General features: G+C 32.5%; 1 protein-coding gene across 2 annotated transcripts; it reads right to left on the bottom strand.

Moving 5' to 3' along the window:
- Window positions 1-293: 293 nt before the first annotated feature.
- LOC143063204 (uncharacterized) lies at window positions 294-15,510 on the bottom strand. Of its 2 annotated transcripts, none has more exons than XM_076235192.1 (7): window positions 15,421-15,510; window positions 11,994-12,050; window positions 10,494-10,646; window positions 9,044-10,074; window positions 8,347-8,499; window positions 7,229-7,352; window positions 294-5,359 (listed from the first exon to the last, which is right to left on the bottom strand). In XM_076235192.1, the coding sequence occupies exons 2-7, from the start codon at window positions 12,019-12,021 to the stop codon at window positions 3,324-3,326; spliced, it is 3,525 nt and encodes a 1,174-aa protein (XP_076091307.1). In that variant the 5' UTR covers window positions 12,022-12,050; window positions 15,421-15,510; the 3' UTR covers window positions 294-3,323. The 2 variants fall into 2 exon arrangements, with proteins under 2 accessions (XP_076091307.1, XP_076091314.1); XM_076235199.1 differs by lacking the exon at window positions 15,421-15,510 and adding an exon at window positions 13,075-13,092.
- Between the last annotated feature and the right edge of the window lie 8 nt (window positions 15,511-15,518).

Raw genomic sequence — 15,518 nt, 5'->3', positions numbered from 1 at the left:
ATGTACAAATTATTGCAGAGAACTGATTTGAAGGACTGAAGAATGGACAGACAGCTCACAGATGGAGTACAGAAGTCCCCTTCAACTTCATTGGACTAAATATTTTTTCTTAAAACAAGACCTTATCTACTATACATATTGGTACAGATTCCAAATCAAGAACCTTGCTCATTGAATATCTGCTGTGTAAATTATCAGATTATATGTTCCAACCTCTTTTTTTTCTATCAGTGCTGACAGAAACCCCATGCATAACATCCATATATATGTAAAACAATTATTAAACACAAGAATTTACTCCAGTTTTTATTTTTCTTTTCAAGCATGACTAAAGATGATGACATCTAACAAGATAAGATGAATATTTTCTTTTAAAAAGTCTTAATTATCACATCTCATACATAATTTAAAGCTGTAATTTCACAATAAAATCTGATATTCACATTTAATACATTCTAATAATATGTAACTTTAAATGCAAACACAATATTGTCTACATTATCTACATTATTTGTACACGGTAACAATTTCATTCAAGCATTATAAGTATAGGAGTCAAAAGAAAAAAGTTTTTATTTATACAGAATACCAGGTTATCAATAACAAACATTTCAAACAAAAAACAACCTATATAAAATTGATGTAACCTTTATTTATTATGTCTTATTAATCATATATTGCTCTTACATTTCATTTTTTATACAACACTTCTTAAGGAATCATTTTCATACAACGGACTGCAGAAATTGAAAAAAAATATATTATATTAATTCCATATAAAAAGATGTGACCCATTTAATATCCTTTGAAAAGGACCAGGATGTTAATGTTGCCTATAACAATGTTTGAATGAGAGATGTAGTAAAGCACCTATTCCCCATGTATATATCATACAAAGCAGCCATGTATAACCATCACCAGATAGTCTGACAAAAATCTTTACCAAACTTTCCATCTTTTTCATGATATAAGAAGTACATTTAAACTATGGCAAGTATACAAAATATCCAGCTGTTACACTTACTCAAACAGAAATTGATGGCATGCTTTATCATCTTTTTATGTTCAAGAGCTATATAAATGTACATTGTAAAATATGTCAGTTGAATATAAATGCATAAACTTTTAGAAAAAAAATATAATAAACTGTCACCTTTTCAAAATAAAATTTTGCATCAAACTTGTCAAAAAAAGCATCTGAAATGAAATTCTAAATAATTGTTGTTCTATAAACTCTTAAATGTTTTAAGAGCCTGGATAAATGCCAAAATGAATCAAGTTAAATTAGATTTATAAATTTATATACTAACAGAAAGGATGTAAATGTTAATGAGACAGCAAACCGGAAACAAAAATAGCAAAAATATTTAGAGGACAACATGAAGTATCTTACAACAGTGTTTATACATGTACAACATGTTAACCTTTAGTCCCAACTGAAAAATCATATCTCAATAACTGTAAATTTAAGTCTTCTTCATTTTGTTAATTACAAAAAATGTTTTATGCAAGTATTAGATTAGAAGCCCTATTTACCTTTAAAAAATGTTGACATATATTTAGGTCTCACTTTTGTTCAGTTTTGATAGCATGCAAATGTTGAAATTAATTTGTAATACTAAAAGGAAAATTATACAAAACTTTCCAAGTCAATGAAATGTGACTGAACATGCTTAAGTTTCCAGGCAATATATTCTTATGGAAATGAGATGAGACAATGTCAATACAGGTGCATACCAACCAACCATCATTGACTTATTATAAGTGTTTCCTCTTAAACTGATCACAAACTGATACATTGTTTACAACACATAATCAGATTAAATAATTGAAAGTTTCAGACCGAAAAAAAAATCAACAAAATTCAGCAGTAGTAAGTTGACAATTTTCTCGATTCAAAAAGATAATTTTGCTCATGTGTTTTCATTGATTTACTACAAAATAAACACATAAATGAAAAATTGCAATTTGTACACAGCCTTGAAGTATATACTGTTTGACACAATTGGATAAAAAAAGAGGAATATTAGTCTAAATTTAAGGACAGATTTTCAATGAATATATATGATGAATGATCACCTCTTTATGGCACAAATATTTAATGATAATATGGTTACTGTACATTGTGATGTGTCTGGTCTGGTATTTTGTGTAGATTAAAAACCCGACCATCTAACCTAGCTAGCTTATACAAATCTTGAATATCCATCAAGTCTTTGAAATGGCAATGAATGATTTTATTTGAATGTAGACTTTACAATGCAAATAATGATTCATTTAAAAAACATGTGAACAAACAGTACCACAACCTTTCAGCTGAGTAAGCGCACAGGGATAAAGTCCAATATCAACTACAGCCATGCAGCTTAATGAGCTCACAGGGATAAATTGTTATTAAAGTTACTTATACATGGAAAATAGTATAACCTCACACCAAATATCATACATGTGTTTACTTATTTTGTTTAATACAATATAGTTTAATTTGATTTTTAACCTTTGCTTCAAGAAATTGTATTATATTGATATTTCTCAAGTCATGTTGCATGTTTAGGAAATATCAGAAGACTCAACCTTTACAACTTTGAGATTTAGATTGATCCAAATTTCAACCATAGAAAATTTGTTTCCAAAATGTGATATATTTTAAAACAGCTTCTGATAAAATCAAAATAGCAATGAATACATGCAAGACAGTTGGTAAATCATGTATGATTTCAGACCTTAAAATATCAAATATTAATTATGTACTTAAATGAATAAACAACAATAATGGAACAGTAATATTCCATGAACTGTAGGAATATACATGTATTCATATTCAACTTTGACAATGTTGTGACGTTTGCATATAAAAAAAATAAAGGATTTTTCAAGTATATAAAGTGAAAACCAATATAAAAAACATTTTCCAACAAAATATGTGGTTTTAAGGCACTAACAATTTTAGAAACAAAAAGCTGACTAAAATCATTTAAAATATTATAAAATGGAAACTGTTGACCTCTTGCATTGTCTTGAGGAATTTATCTGTTAAAACATCTGAATACAAATAGAATTGTTGTATAAAAGTTATATTTCATTTTAATACTGACAGTTTCAGAAAAAAAAAGAAATTTTGAGTAAAATAATCATGATAATCATATGTTTATAAGTGAAACTGCAAAACGACTCTCTCTGATAACTTAAAATAAATGGAAAACAAAACAAAAATATTAAAATTCTCCAACATTTAGGAAAATCATAACCTTTAAATTGAGACATTTGAATCAACTTAATTATGAATTCTAGACATATAGTGGTGTAACGACACTGCTAATTATTTATGTCTGTGGTTGATAAGTATGTTGCTGTTGTTGTTGTTGCTGTTGTTGTTGTATAATCTGTTGTGACACAGGTATTTGTATACGTTTTTGCATCTCATTTTGATGGCTCATATTAAGTGGAGCATTACCTGCATACGCTGACGACTGGATAGGTACCATCGTAGGGGGTCCCCCTTCTATCTGAGCTATTACACCACCTTGGGCAGTGGTTGGTAGATTCTCTAAAAATCTTAAAGTCTCCATGTATCCTAATAGTGTGGAAAATGTCTGAGATTGTTGTCTATTATCATTTGTCTGCACAACGGTTGGTCGATTGGTCTGGTCACGGTTCACTTGGTATTCAGCCGGTATGACACCATTTGTTCTAATCATATCTAAATTAACATCTTTGTTTATAATTTGTTGTTGTGCCGGCTGCTGTTGGTTTGTCAGGTACATTGTGCCATGTGTTTGCACCTGATGTTGTCGGTACTCGTTAGTTTGGGCGTTTGGATCCATACCTTGCTGTTGGTGACGTATGGCACCCCCACTGACATCTATGTATCTCTGATCTGTTAGCTGCATCTGTGATCCAATTGAAGTTACCTGCATACTTTGCATTTGAGCAGGTATATGTTGTTGTTGGTGTATATTCTGCATATTTGACATATTAATCACTGACTGAGCATTATTTTCATACAATTGAATAGGAACGGCTAATTCACGTCCGTCAGCTGTTTGCATGGTATGATAAATGCTGTTAATATTTGGTTGTGATGTGACCAGCACTGTTGGATCTTCTCTCGGAATATTAAGAGCTTGAAACACTGCAGCACTAACTTTTTCATACTCCTTCAGTTTTTCTTTCCTCTCACCTCTAGGAGCTCTAGGAGGTTTATTAGCATTGTCACCACTATGAGAGGATCTCAAATGACGAGTCAGGTGATCCTTACGTCCAAATCTTTGTGGACAGTATTGACATAGAAAGTCTTTTTTCTTTGTATGCGTAATCATGTGTCTTCTCACATCTTTCCTCGTATAAAACTTCTTTCCACATTCAGGGCAAGCATGTATTTTTTCTGTACAATTTTTGACTGAACGGGCGCCACTGTGTACTTTCAAATGATACAATAGTTCTTCCCTTGTCTCATGCTGCTTGTGACAGATTCCACACTCTGTAGACCTTCCTGCATCAGCATCGTGAAATGCCTTGTGAGTTCTGTAGGAAAAGTTGTAAGAATATTCCTTGCCACACTCTTCACACACCCATCTTTTCTTATTTGGGTCGTGAGTAATCATGTGATTTTTTAGGTGATCTTTACGATTGAATGACTTGTCACAATATGGACACTTGTGATGACGGGGACATGTATGAATCAAGCGATGTCTTTCTAACTTAAATTTGGACATAAATCCCTTAGAACATTCAGCAACTTCACAAATAAACGGTTTGACTCCAGTATGGTCGGACACATGAATTACAAACAATGCTTCTTTTGTAAATGTTTCTGTACAATGAGGACATTGCATTGGTTCCCGTCTAGATGCCCTTGGTCCACGTGGAATCCTTCCTTTTTTACGACCACGCCTACGTGGCATAGGTTCAGGATAATCTTCGTCTGCTCCCAATATTTCATCTAACATTTCTGTAGTAGTCTTCTCCTCATCTTCATCATCATCCATGACTTGTTCCATGTACGCTTTATCTTCTGGTTCCCCGTCTAATACCTGATCATCAGGTGTCTCCTCCACTTGTAGGGGTGGAGGTATATCTAAGGCAGGTCGTTTATTCTTGGGTGGTCTCCCTCTCCTCCTTGGCGGAAGAGGCTGAGACTGAGAAGGATCTACAACCTTAGCTTTTAACATTCTTGACTTCTCCAATCTAGCTCTCCAAGTTTTAGATGGTTTGATATACTTTCTTGGTCTCCCTTTCCTTGGTCTGCCCCTCAATCTACGACTGTCAGGTGGTAATCCTGGACACAAGTGGGCTTCTAGGTCAGCAAAAGCACTGAAACCATCATAGCAGACTGAACACACCCACTTTGCAGCCACACCTAAAATGCAAAATAGTATTCTCTTCACAATGACAACAAATTATATAACAATACATGTACCAATACATTTCAAAGCATTGGTAGTGCAGGGTTCTCGTTAAGACGCATATACGCGTCCTGGACGCATGGGAATCGAGCTGAACGCGTCATTTTTAAAACCCGCGAGTCCATGGGACGCGTCCTGATTGTATCCCCTGAGTCCCAGAAACATCGTTTTGCCTAGAAGATTTATGATATGACATTGTTTTGAGCCGTTGTTTTGATTAGAAACTAAACCGGAAGTCGATGTCAAAACATCGATGTGATGTGTAGATCAATATTTTTGACAGCTGATAGATTTATAATTTACATAATTTACATTGTCTGCATGGTTGAACAAGCCAATGAACGGTGATCATGAGACATTTGTCAAATTGAAAGTAAAAATTGTTTGCAAACTATTTTTTTAAATACAAATACTTGACTTTACCTTAAATGGATTAAAAGCAGAATAATCCAGAAATTAAATGAATTCCTTGACCAAATGTTTTCTTTTGTTGACAAACATGTCACATGATCATTTTAGGCGGGAAAAAATACTTGGGGAAACACCTAAGTAACAGACAACTCTGTCTGGATATTTATAATTTTATAGACATTTAAAACAAACAGCTGATATGGTAGTGCCATGAAAGTAGTTAAACTTGGTGTTTATAATTCATTCTACACTTATTTAATTGGGAAAAGGGTGTAGAGGGGAAGGGGTTAATTTGTAAGGTTATTTTTTTTTGTAATTTTAATAAATTTTGGTAACTAAAAATGACAAGACAAATTCTTTAACTGAGTTTACTATTAAATAGTCCATTCATATTAAAAAAAAAAAATAAAACCCTACCTATCGCCCTGATCTTTTTTATGTTTTTTATGGAACTCTGTTTTTGACAAACCAACATTTTTTTTTCAATGTGGCCCCACATCAAGAATATGATAGACCCAGAAAGAAGTCTGTTACATGTATATATTTTGAGCAATAACTTTTAAGAGGTCATAATTTTTATTGATTTAATAAAAACTACCAACCCAACACGCATCGTTTCAGTTGTATTTCGTCATATTTCATTATATTATGACACAAAAAAATACATGCATCCTGGACTCATCAAAATCTTTTGGGACTCACCATTTCTAAAAGTGATGAGTCCCAGGACTCACCATGAAAAATTCCTAGTGAGAACCCTGGTAGTGTAATAGTGCCTTACTTAACAATTGTTGTCTATTTCTAGTGTAAGGAGAGCTTTCAATATGCAACATTTGGAGCTATTTATTTTAAAGATGTCTTCCATGGTTACTCATTCTAACTTTAAATTCATGTGTTACATATTTGTTTTTTATCATTTTTAAGTACATTAATGAGGCTCTTAGTTTTTTTCATTTGAATTGTTATACATTTTTTATTTCAGGGCCTTTAATAGCTGACTATGTGGTATAAGTTTTCTCTTTGTTGAAGGCTGTACGGTCACCTATAGCTGTTAATTTCTGTGTCATTTGGTTTCTTGTGGAGAGTTGTCTCATTGGCAATCATACCACATCTTCTATTTTACAATTAAATGAATTAAAGACTGTTAAGACTTGAATCCTATAATTGCTAACAACAGTAACCATCATATTTACATAGTTCACATAATAATATTGTGAAGTGTGTTTTTTAAATTAACTAAGGAAGTATAAATATTCATGATATTTCTGTGGGTCTTTCAATTTTGTTCAAGTATCTAACTATAAGTATAACAACTAACAGACTGATAAACAGACTTTTACTTGAGAACTGGTAGACAGATCAAAAACTATATACCAAGCACTCTAACTACATGTAGGTAATAGCCACTGTACCTGTAGCTTCCTGATCCGGTGTTTCTGTGATGATAGGTTCTGGATCAGGGAGAAGTGGTTTGTCCATCATCTCAGCATACTCAGCAGAATACCAAACTTTTATCTCAGTGTTAGAGGGAATTGGCTGTTTTAAAGAAGAATTAAAAATTTATCAATTAAAATTCTGAAATGTACTTTCACCTACTCATTCTTTCAAGGGAAATTTTCCCTAAAATTCATACATAAATCATACTATCTATGTCCTGGAACTTTAAAAAACATGACATATTAAGTTTTTTTTCAAAATTTTAATTTGTTTAACACCTGTGTATGACTAAGACACATGTATAGTATGAATTTTTGTAGTGAATGCATTGACACACAGTAAACTTATGATGTAGTCAATCAGTCACACTGAAATTAACTTTTACATATGAAACTTGTTATGAACTTCGTAAATTTTACAGACGCCAGTCACGCCATCATGAGTTGGTTGACCGTTATGGAATAACCGTTTCACTGATGATATCAGATATGTTCCTTATGTTGTAACTACAAAACCCCTTCCCTTTTTATGAATGTGACCTACCGAATTAGACTATTTACTGAATTTGTAATAACATAAGCAACACGATGGGTGCCATATGTGGAGCAGGATCTGTTTACCCTTCTTGAGCACCTGAGATCACCCCTAGTTTTTGGTGGGGTTCGTGTTGTTGAGTCTTTAGTTTTCTATGTTGTGTCATGTGTATTATTATTTGTCTGTTAGTCTCCCCTATTTTTAGCCAAGGCGTTGTCAGTTTATTTTGATTGATGAGTTTGACTGTCCCTCTGGCATCTTTCGTCACTCTCTCTTGTCATGAATGAGTTATTTTCCTTGAAAGCTTTTCTACCATTGTATATAACAACCCACTGTTGCAGGATGCATGCATTCTAAATGTAAAATATGTGAATGGTTGTAGTTTTGTTTGAATTGTTAATATTCTACCACTGCATGAACATGCTGCAGTTTTAGGTGAGCACGGTATCGGAATCACAACACTCTCTGTGTATTTTAAGCTCAAATAGCCCTTCAGGGACAGATTAACTAAAATATATTCAAATATATGAGTTTGGTTAAAAATATTGCATGTACAAACCTTTATAGATACAAAGAAGATATGCTCGTCTTGTTGATAGACAACAACATTTTGTTCAGCTGTATTTCTGGCTGGTCTAACAAACATCATCCAGTTACTTTTATCTTCATCTGAGATATCAATATTATCAACAAAGCCATCATCCTTAAATATCTGTAATTGATAAGAATTGGTTTTTAGTTCAACTGAAAAGGGACCAAAAGCATTAACAAAACCTTTATCCTTATCAAATACATGCATGATATTAAATAATACTTGTCAATCAAATTAACACTTTATAAAATGTGTGCATCTGAAGTACATTTACCTTCATCAGGAACAATCAAACCTAAACATTACAAAGCCAAAGATATGTAAAGGAGCTATATGACCAAACAGAGTTCAGGTGTTTGGATGGTGAAACTTGTTGTTCTAAAAAAAAAACTACAATTTAGACTGTAATTGATCTAGAGAGGTTGTTGACTGCTGATTTTTAAGTTTAACATATTTGTTTTTGGTTAATTGTTTGTACATTGTTCTGTATGACCACTGTCCTAGGGTTAGGTGTACATGAATTTGTAGTAGAAAGCACAGTTTTTATATAATAAATCTGAGCAAAAGAGAGTGTAAGAATCATTGTTTCAACAACTCAAAACCTTTTAACAAAATGAATGTGATTCATAAAGTGTTAATGTTGAAAAATGTTTCAAAACCGAACCTTAATCTCGTAGGTATAATCTAGTTCTTTTTTTTCTGTTTCTTTTTCCTTTTCACCTGTCTGTTCTGTAACTTCTGTGGCAAGAGGCTGATCTGCAGAATTTTGTGGCTGTTGTTCTGATTCACTAGTAAGTTCTGTAGGCAAAGGTTCAGTTGAGGCAAGCACAGCATTTTGTTGTAAGGACTCAGTAGTATTATGTTGCATGTGATCAGTTGAAGGTAAAGTAGTATTCTCCAGTGAAGAAAGAGACATACTACTTGGTGGTAAGGGTTGTTGATCAGAAGTCATATTCTGAAGTTCCTGTGTGGCTACAGCTATTTGATGCTCTAAGAGCTGTGTTTCTGTTAATCCCTCACTAACGTAACTATCAGCTGGTGTTATTCCAGCCTCAATAGAAGCTTGCAATGTTAGGTCTTGTGACAATTGTGGCTGTTCAAACTGACTGGCAGCTGTATCTCCAGACAAGGTTGTCACTATGTCTAACGCCTGCTGTGGAGTATAGCCACCAGCTAGATGTTGTAGTCCGGCATCCCCGTAAGGACCAGCATGTAAACAGTTCTGGATATTCATTATCTGTGTAGCCTTGTCAATGTTCGGATGTTGAAGTGTAAAAGTATTGTTGTTTTGTTGTGAATATTGCTGAGATACTAACTGTTGTTGCATATTAGCAGTATCAAACCCGTCAATGTTTTGTAACAATAAATGCCCATCGTCATTGTGTGGGATCATTTCAGAACTGTTAATATGTTGTTGTTGTTGCTGGGGTTCAATGCTTAATTGTCTTTGAATGTCAGCTTCTTGTTGCTGAGAATTTTGAGGAATATTTTGTGGAATTTGGTTATTTATTTCTGGCTCAATGAGTTGAACACTAGGTGCTCCTTCCTCAATGGTTTCCTTTGCTGGTTTTTCATCTCCACTAACATCTGTAGTCTCTTTCTTTGGAGTATGTTTTTCTGTAGATTTAACTTGTCCATAGAGAGGTCCAAACTGGGATCTGCATTGTATTATTCTTTTGGCAAAGATACCATAAGCTGTAAAACAAAAGTATTGAAATGCAAAATTAATTAAAACAAAAGTTCATCAATATGTATCAATGCAGTTAAATCTATGTATGAAGTTTTCTATTTACCAGATGTTCCCTGTATTAGCAACACAAACCACAAATAATTTACAGAACTACTTTCAGACAGTGACCTGTAGCCGCTAGTGTCTTTTCATTGTTTAGTCTCTGATTGACAGCTCTTTTCTCATTGGCAATCCTATCACAACATTAAATTTTATAAAGATGATAAATTTATTTAATTTCCTGTCGGTTCCTTGTAACTGCAAACCTCCAATGAAATTCTTAAATACAAAACAAAATTTTCACTGAATTGTTTTATTAATTTAACAGTTACAATGGTTACTTTTTGGTGTATCTTTTCATACACAATGACAATGATATACTCACATGTTTTACCATCTTCCGTCTTCACTTGCTTAATAACAAGACCAGCTGGGCATGTTAGTCTTGCCCTTGATGGTATGGCATTATCAAAAACTTGTGTAAAACCACCATGTTTCTTACATATTCCTGGTACACTCTTCCCACAGTCATGGCACCCTATTAAAAAAAGGAAATAATTATAAACATCTTCTCTTTACCTTGTCTCATTGTAATTGCATTAGTCCTAAAAACATACAATGCATGGATATCTTAATGAATAGAGAAAATTTCAGATTGATCATATACTAGTCATATACTAGACTATTGTTGTTTATTTTTGTTATTGTTTATTAATGTCTTATATTGTACTATGCTCCATGTGATAAAACATATTCTTTTAAAGCCTCGCCTCTGTCACACCTTACCAGATAGCACGAACAGATGCCTAACAAATGAAAATAAAAGTTGTCCGTTGACATAAATTGTTATTCGTTGGGAGTCCGTTGATGTACTGAGCACATTAAACAGACGCTTAACGAATGCATAACGGACACACACGAGAGAAACGTACGAGAAATGGAAACGTACCAGACAGAAGGGATGTCAAACGTACATCCAACGGACATGTACTGGATAAAAGGGATGAACAAGATATACAGAAAAATAAAAGGCGACAATAATAATACATGTAAATCACATAAATATTCAAAATGTTTCTGTGTAACTGGTTTTGGTTTGTTCTTCAAAATACCGCCAAACAGCAGTGTCTGGTCTGAATAAGATCTGCTTGATTGTGAAGACGTGCCCTTACTCTAAGATCGATTGTGAAAAATAAGAATTCATGAACCTTAAGAAATCTAATTGGTATTTCTGACGTGAAATTTTCAATTGGCATTTATCCATTTCAGATCCGTTCATCATCCGTTTTATCCGTTATACATCCATTTCACATTCGTTCAACATCCGTTTCATCCGTTAGAAGTCCGTTGGAGAATTTATCTGCCAGACTCCAACGGATGTGTAACGGACACGTAACGGATACAAAACGGAATCGAAACGGATGAGTACCGTACAAAAAGGACGTTCAACGGACATTTCATCCTTGAACATGCTCAAAATTTTCAAATGGACAGAACGGATATAGACGGATAAAACGTATGCTAAATGAAAATGTTTGGCTTTTTACATCATGTACATGATGATTCTATGTTTTAAGTACATGTAATACTAATAGCAACACATTGCTTGTAATTGTAATCTTAATGGTTCCTCTCATTTCCAAATTATTTATTTTTTGCTGAAATGTCTGTTGCATTCCATTCTAGGCCTTAATCATAGTCAAGACATTGAAAGATTTTGAAGCACTTATTAAAGCAATCACCAACTTATGCTTATGGGAAGATTGTATCATTATAAAAAATTATCTGTTTTAGGGTTGTACTGTATTTAGATATATATATATTCTACTTTCTTCAGTCCTTTTCATGTACATGTGCTGCTTTATATTTGTTTTTTTTTACTTACACAACTCATCTTGTTTGTGGGATGACATGGCTACTTAGCCAATCCTATTTGTAGACACTAAAATGAAAGAAAAAAACAATATGATATGTAGATATATATATAAGAAAAGCCAACACAATGTGCTTGATAAAATGTTTATATACATGTATGCATGTACATTGTACAACTACATGTACAATGTGATCATATGAATATATATATACAAGTCTAACTTGAAAACTTGAAAGTTATAACCTATGATTGCGTTGGATAAAAACTGCAATTTTTATATGTGTGCAGATGTCAAGTTAGGCTTATTGCATTCTACCTAATATATAAACAAATTTCCTTGTAGAGGGGTCTAAATACAGCACAAACAACATTTTCCAAAATGACCAAATGATTGAAAAGGTATATTTCAACAAAACTAACAGGTCGAACAACTGATGTTCTTAAACCCAACTTACTGCCATAAACGATTGCCAAAATATAAATAAATTGATCCCAAAGATGTAACAAAATGGATCTTTATCATGTTTATTACTAATTTAATACCAAACATAAAACAACAAACTTGCGGCAAAGATGGTAAACCACAAACATGAGGTGTTTAAATTTTATTTGCACCAGGTCCAGATTTCCACAGTTAATGTAAAACCTACAATGTACATGTACCTTACTACATGTACTAATTACATTGATTTATATTTATTGTAAGCAAAAAACTTATCATTTAATTGTCAAATTAAAACAATAAAGTAATAAAATTCACTTCTGCAACGACTGCAAGCCTGAAGTGTATTCTAACTTCCCTTCATATTTTAAAATCAAAGATTAGCAACAATTTAATGTAACATGTAATTCTCCTGAGAACCGGCCATGTACATGTATAAATAAGTATAATTTTCTTAATCATGTTAATAACATGTATATCTTATCTTAACCAAGGAGCCTGTGTGTTCATGTATCATTGACTCATTGTTGCATAAACGGTAACCCTGCCATATTAGGTAGAATGCAATAAGACTACTTCTGTGAAAAGGGGCAAAAATTGGAAATTTTCTCATTCAAGGGCAATTACTTTTATAAAGAGTTGACTGACCATTTTGTCATTTTGATTTCTAGTTGCTTTGCCCTATCTTATGAAGTTTTCACTTGATCTAAAATCTAAAAATGAAAAATAAATTGTGTAAAAATGGTAAAAATAGTCCACAGAAAATCAGTTAGGCATGATAGTAAAATTTTATTGAATTCTATAAATTATGAGATTTTTCTATTTTTCAGAAAAAAAATTGAGAGAGAAAGTAAGATACATGAATTAAGTTTTACTGTGGCAAAATTTTGTGTTGAAAAAATAACAAAGTTGTATATATATGCATATAATCTTCATACATGATGTAAAACTTCTTCCTTTTATTTTTTTAATTTATAAATTGATATCAGAGCCGACAGGTATGAATTTCTTTTAATGTTTATAATGGCCATTAATCTGTTTTGACTACATGTATGTTAAAATTGGAAATATTTAGTTGAGTACGTTACGCAAAATTTCTTCTGTTCACTTCACTTCAGGCTCAGCTGTAAATGTATACATCTTATGTCGAATCAGTGAGTAAAAAAAAAATTTGTAAGGGTTCCGTGGAACCCAGTGTCTCGCCTACTTTTGATGTAAATCGCAGGCTCAACAAAAATGAGGAAAAAAATCAATAAAAATATTCCTCTTGATACTATCTTATGATTGTAAGAAGCTTCTGTCCAAGTTTGGTAAAAATTTAGGATAGTTAATGAATCTAATAAATGTTTTGAAAATTTAACTGCAGACTGTATGTAATGTTAACTGGAAGAAAATCTAAGTCCATTTAAAAGTAAAATACAGAAAAAAATGGAGTTATCTTTTTACAAAATTTACTTCTGGATACTATCTTATGATCATAAATAAGCTTCTGTCCAAGTTTGGTACAAACCCAGGATAGTTTAAGAAAGTTATTAAAATTTTAAAAACTTTAACCACAGAGTGAATGAAATGTTTCCCCGCAGAAAAACTAAGTCCATTTAAAAGTAAAATACGGAACAAATGGATTTATTTTTTTACAAAATTTACTTCTGGATACTATCTTATGATCATAAACAAGCTTCTGTCCAAGTTTGGTACAAACCAAGGATAGTTTAAGAAAGTTATTAAAACTTTAAAAACTTTAACCACAGAGTGAATGTAATGTTCCCCCGCAGAAAAAAACTAAGTCCATTTATAAGTAAAATACAGAAAAAATGGAATTTTATTTTTGCAAAATTTACATCTGGATACTATCTTATGATCATAAACAAGCTTCTGTCCAAGTTTGGTAGAAATCCAGTATTGTTTAAGAAAGTTATTAAAATTTCAAAAACTTTAACCACAGAGTGAATATTTGTGGACGCCGCCGACGACGCCGATGCCGACGGAATGTAGGATCGCTCAGTCTCGCTTTTTCGACTAAAGTCGAAGGCTCGACAAAAATGATGAGTGTTTTACCATAAACTTCTTTTATTTTATGTATGATTTATATCAAAAGGAAATTTAAGCATTTACCTTTTAGGAATTTGTTTACAGTGAAAGAATTTTAGTCTACAGTGTTCAATAAATTGAAAGTTGAAACCAACACAACCAAAGTACTGGTAAAAAAATATTCTTGTAAATACAACCCACATTCTAAATATACATGAATATTCTGGCAAATATTTCATTTGCACACGAATAAAAAACAAATGGTTCATTTGATTTAGTTTGCACATGGTGTATGGTGGTTCCAATTCATGAAAAATTAATTAAATATTCCCTACATGTATTCCATTACCCCCATTTCTACCCTCTTAAAAATTTATTAAAACTATTTAACTTTTATTTTCATAATTTTGAATAAATGCATACATGCATTATATATTATTCATTATAAATCTCTTTTTTTTTTCTTTTTATAAATATGATTTCTCTTTTATGATCAGTTGCATTCATTGGTTTTATGTAATCTTGAGCAATCATTTAAACTTTTATTTGAAAGTTATCCATTTACATTTAATGTGTGTTCCCTTTAAATAATCATGATTATTAGGGGCCATAAGACCACACAGCATATTGATTCATATGTTCTAATGACCAATATGCTGACAAAGCCCAATTTCATGAAAGAAAATTTCATAACAGCTGTAGACTGAAATATTCAAAACACAACAAACGTTAATCCAATGATTATGGGAAATAATTTGTTGTTAATTCAAAGTATTTTATTCAGAATAATTTAGAAACCTTGAATCCACTCTCGAGCAACACAGTCGGTGGAGGTACCAGGGAGGGGTCAACCATTCAGAGGCATTTTCGGGTGCACGGGTTATTAGTTTCATTATTATCCGTTCCTTCAAAGCTGTTAAGCTTCAAGGAACCAAAGGACAGACTTTTTAATATGATTCTTACCCTTATTAACCAAAGCTTTGACGTTCTATTTTTGTTTTGTAGACAAAGAAGGGTTTTGTCCCAATGATGGCCATTATCGCATTGCATTATGGGATCGC

This window comes from Mytilus galloprovincialis, chromosome 1, assembly GCF_965363235.1.
Source record: "Mytilus galloprovincialis chromosome 1, xbMytGall1.hap1.1, whole genome shotgun sequence".
Classification (NCBI taxonomy): domain Eukaryota; kingdom Metazoa; phylum Mollusca; class Bivalvia; order Mytilida; family Mytilidae; genus Mytilus; species Mytilus galloprovincialis.
The sequence above is the reverse complement of the archived record's forward strand: the minus strand, read 5'-3'. Positions and strand labels throughout refer to the sequence as shown.

Excerpts from the sequence above, each read along its gene's own strand:
- LOC143063204 (XM_076235192.1), bottom strand. The coding sequence starts at position 12,021 with ATGTCATCCCACAAACAAGATGAGTTGT. Across the intron at positions 10,075-10,493 it reads GACGGAAGATGGTAAAACAT|CTTATGGTATCTTTGCCAAA; the intron begins GTGAGTATATCA and ends TTTGTTTTACAG. Across the intron at positions 5,360-7,228 it reads ACCGGATCAGGAAGCTACAG|GTGTGGCTGCAAAGTGGGTG; the intron begins GTACAGTGGCTA and ends TTTGCATTTTAG.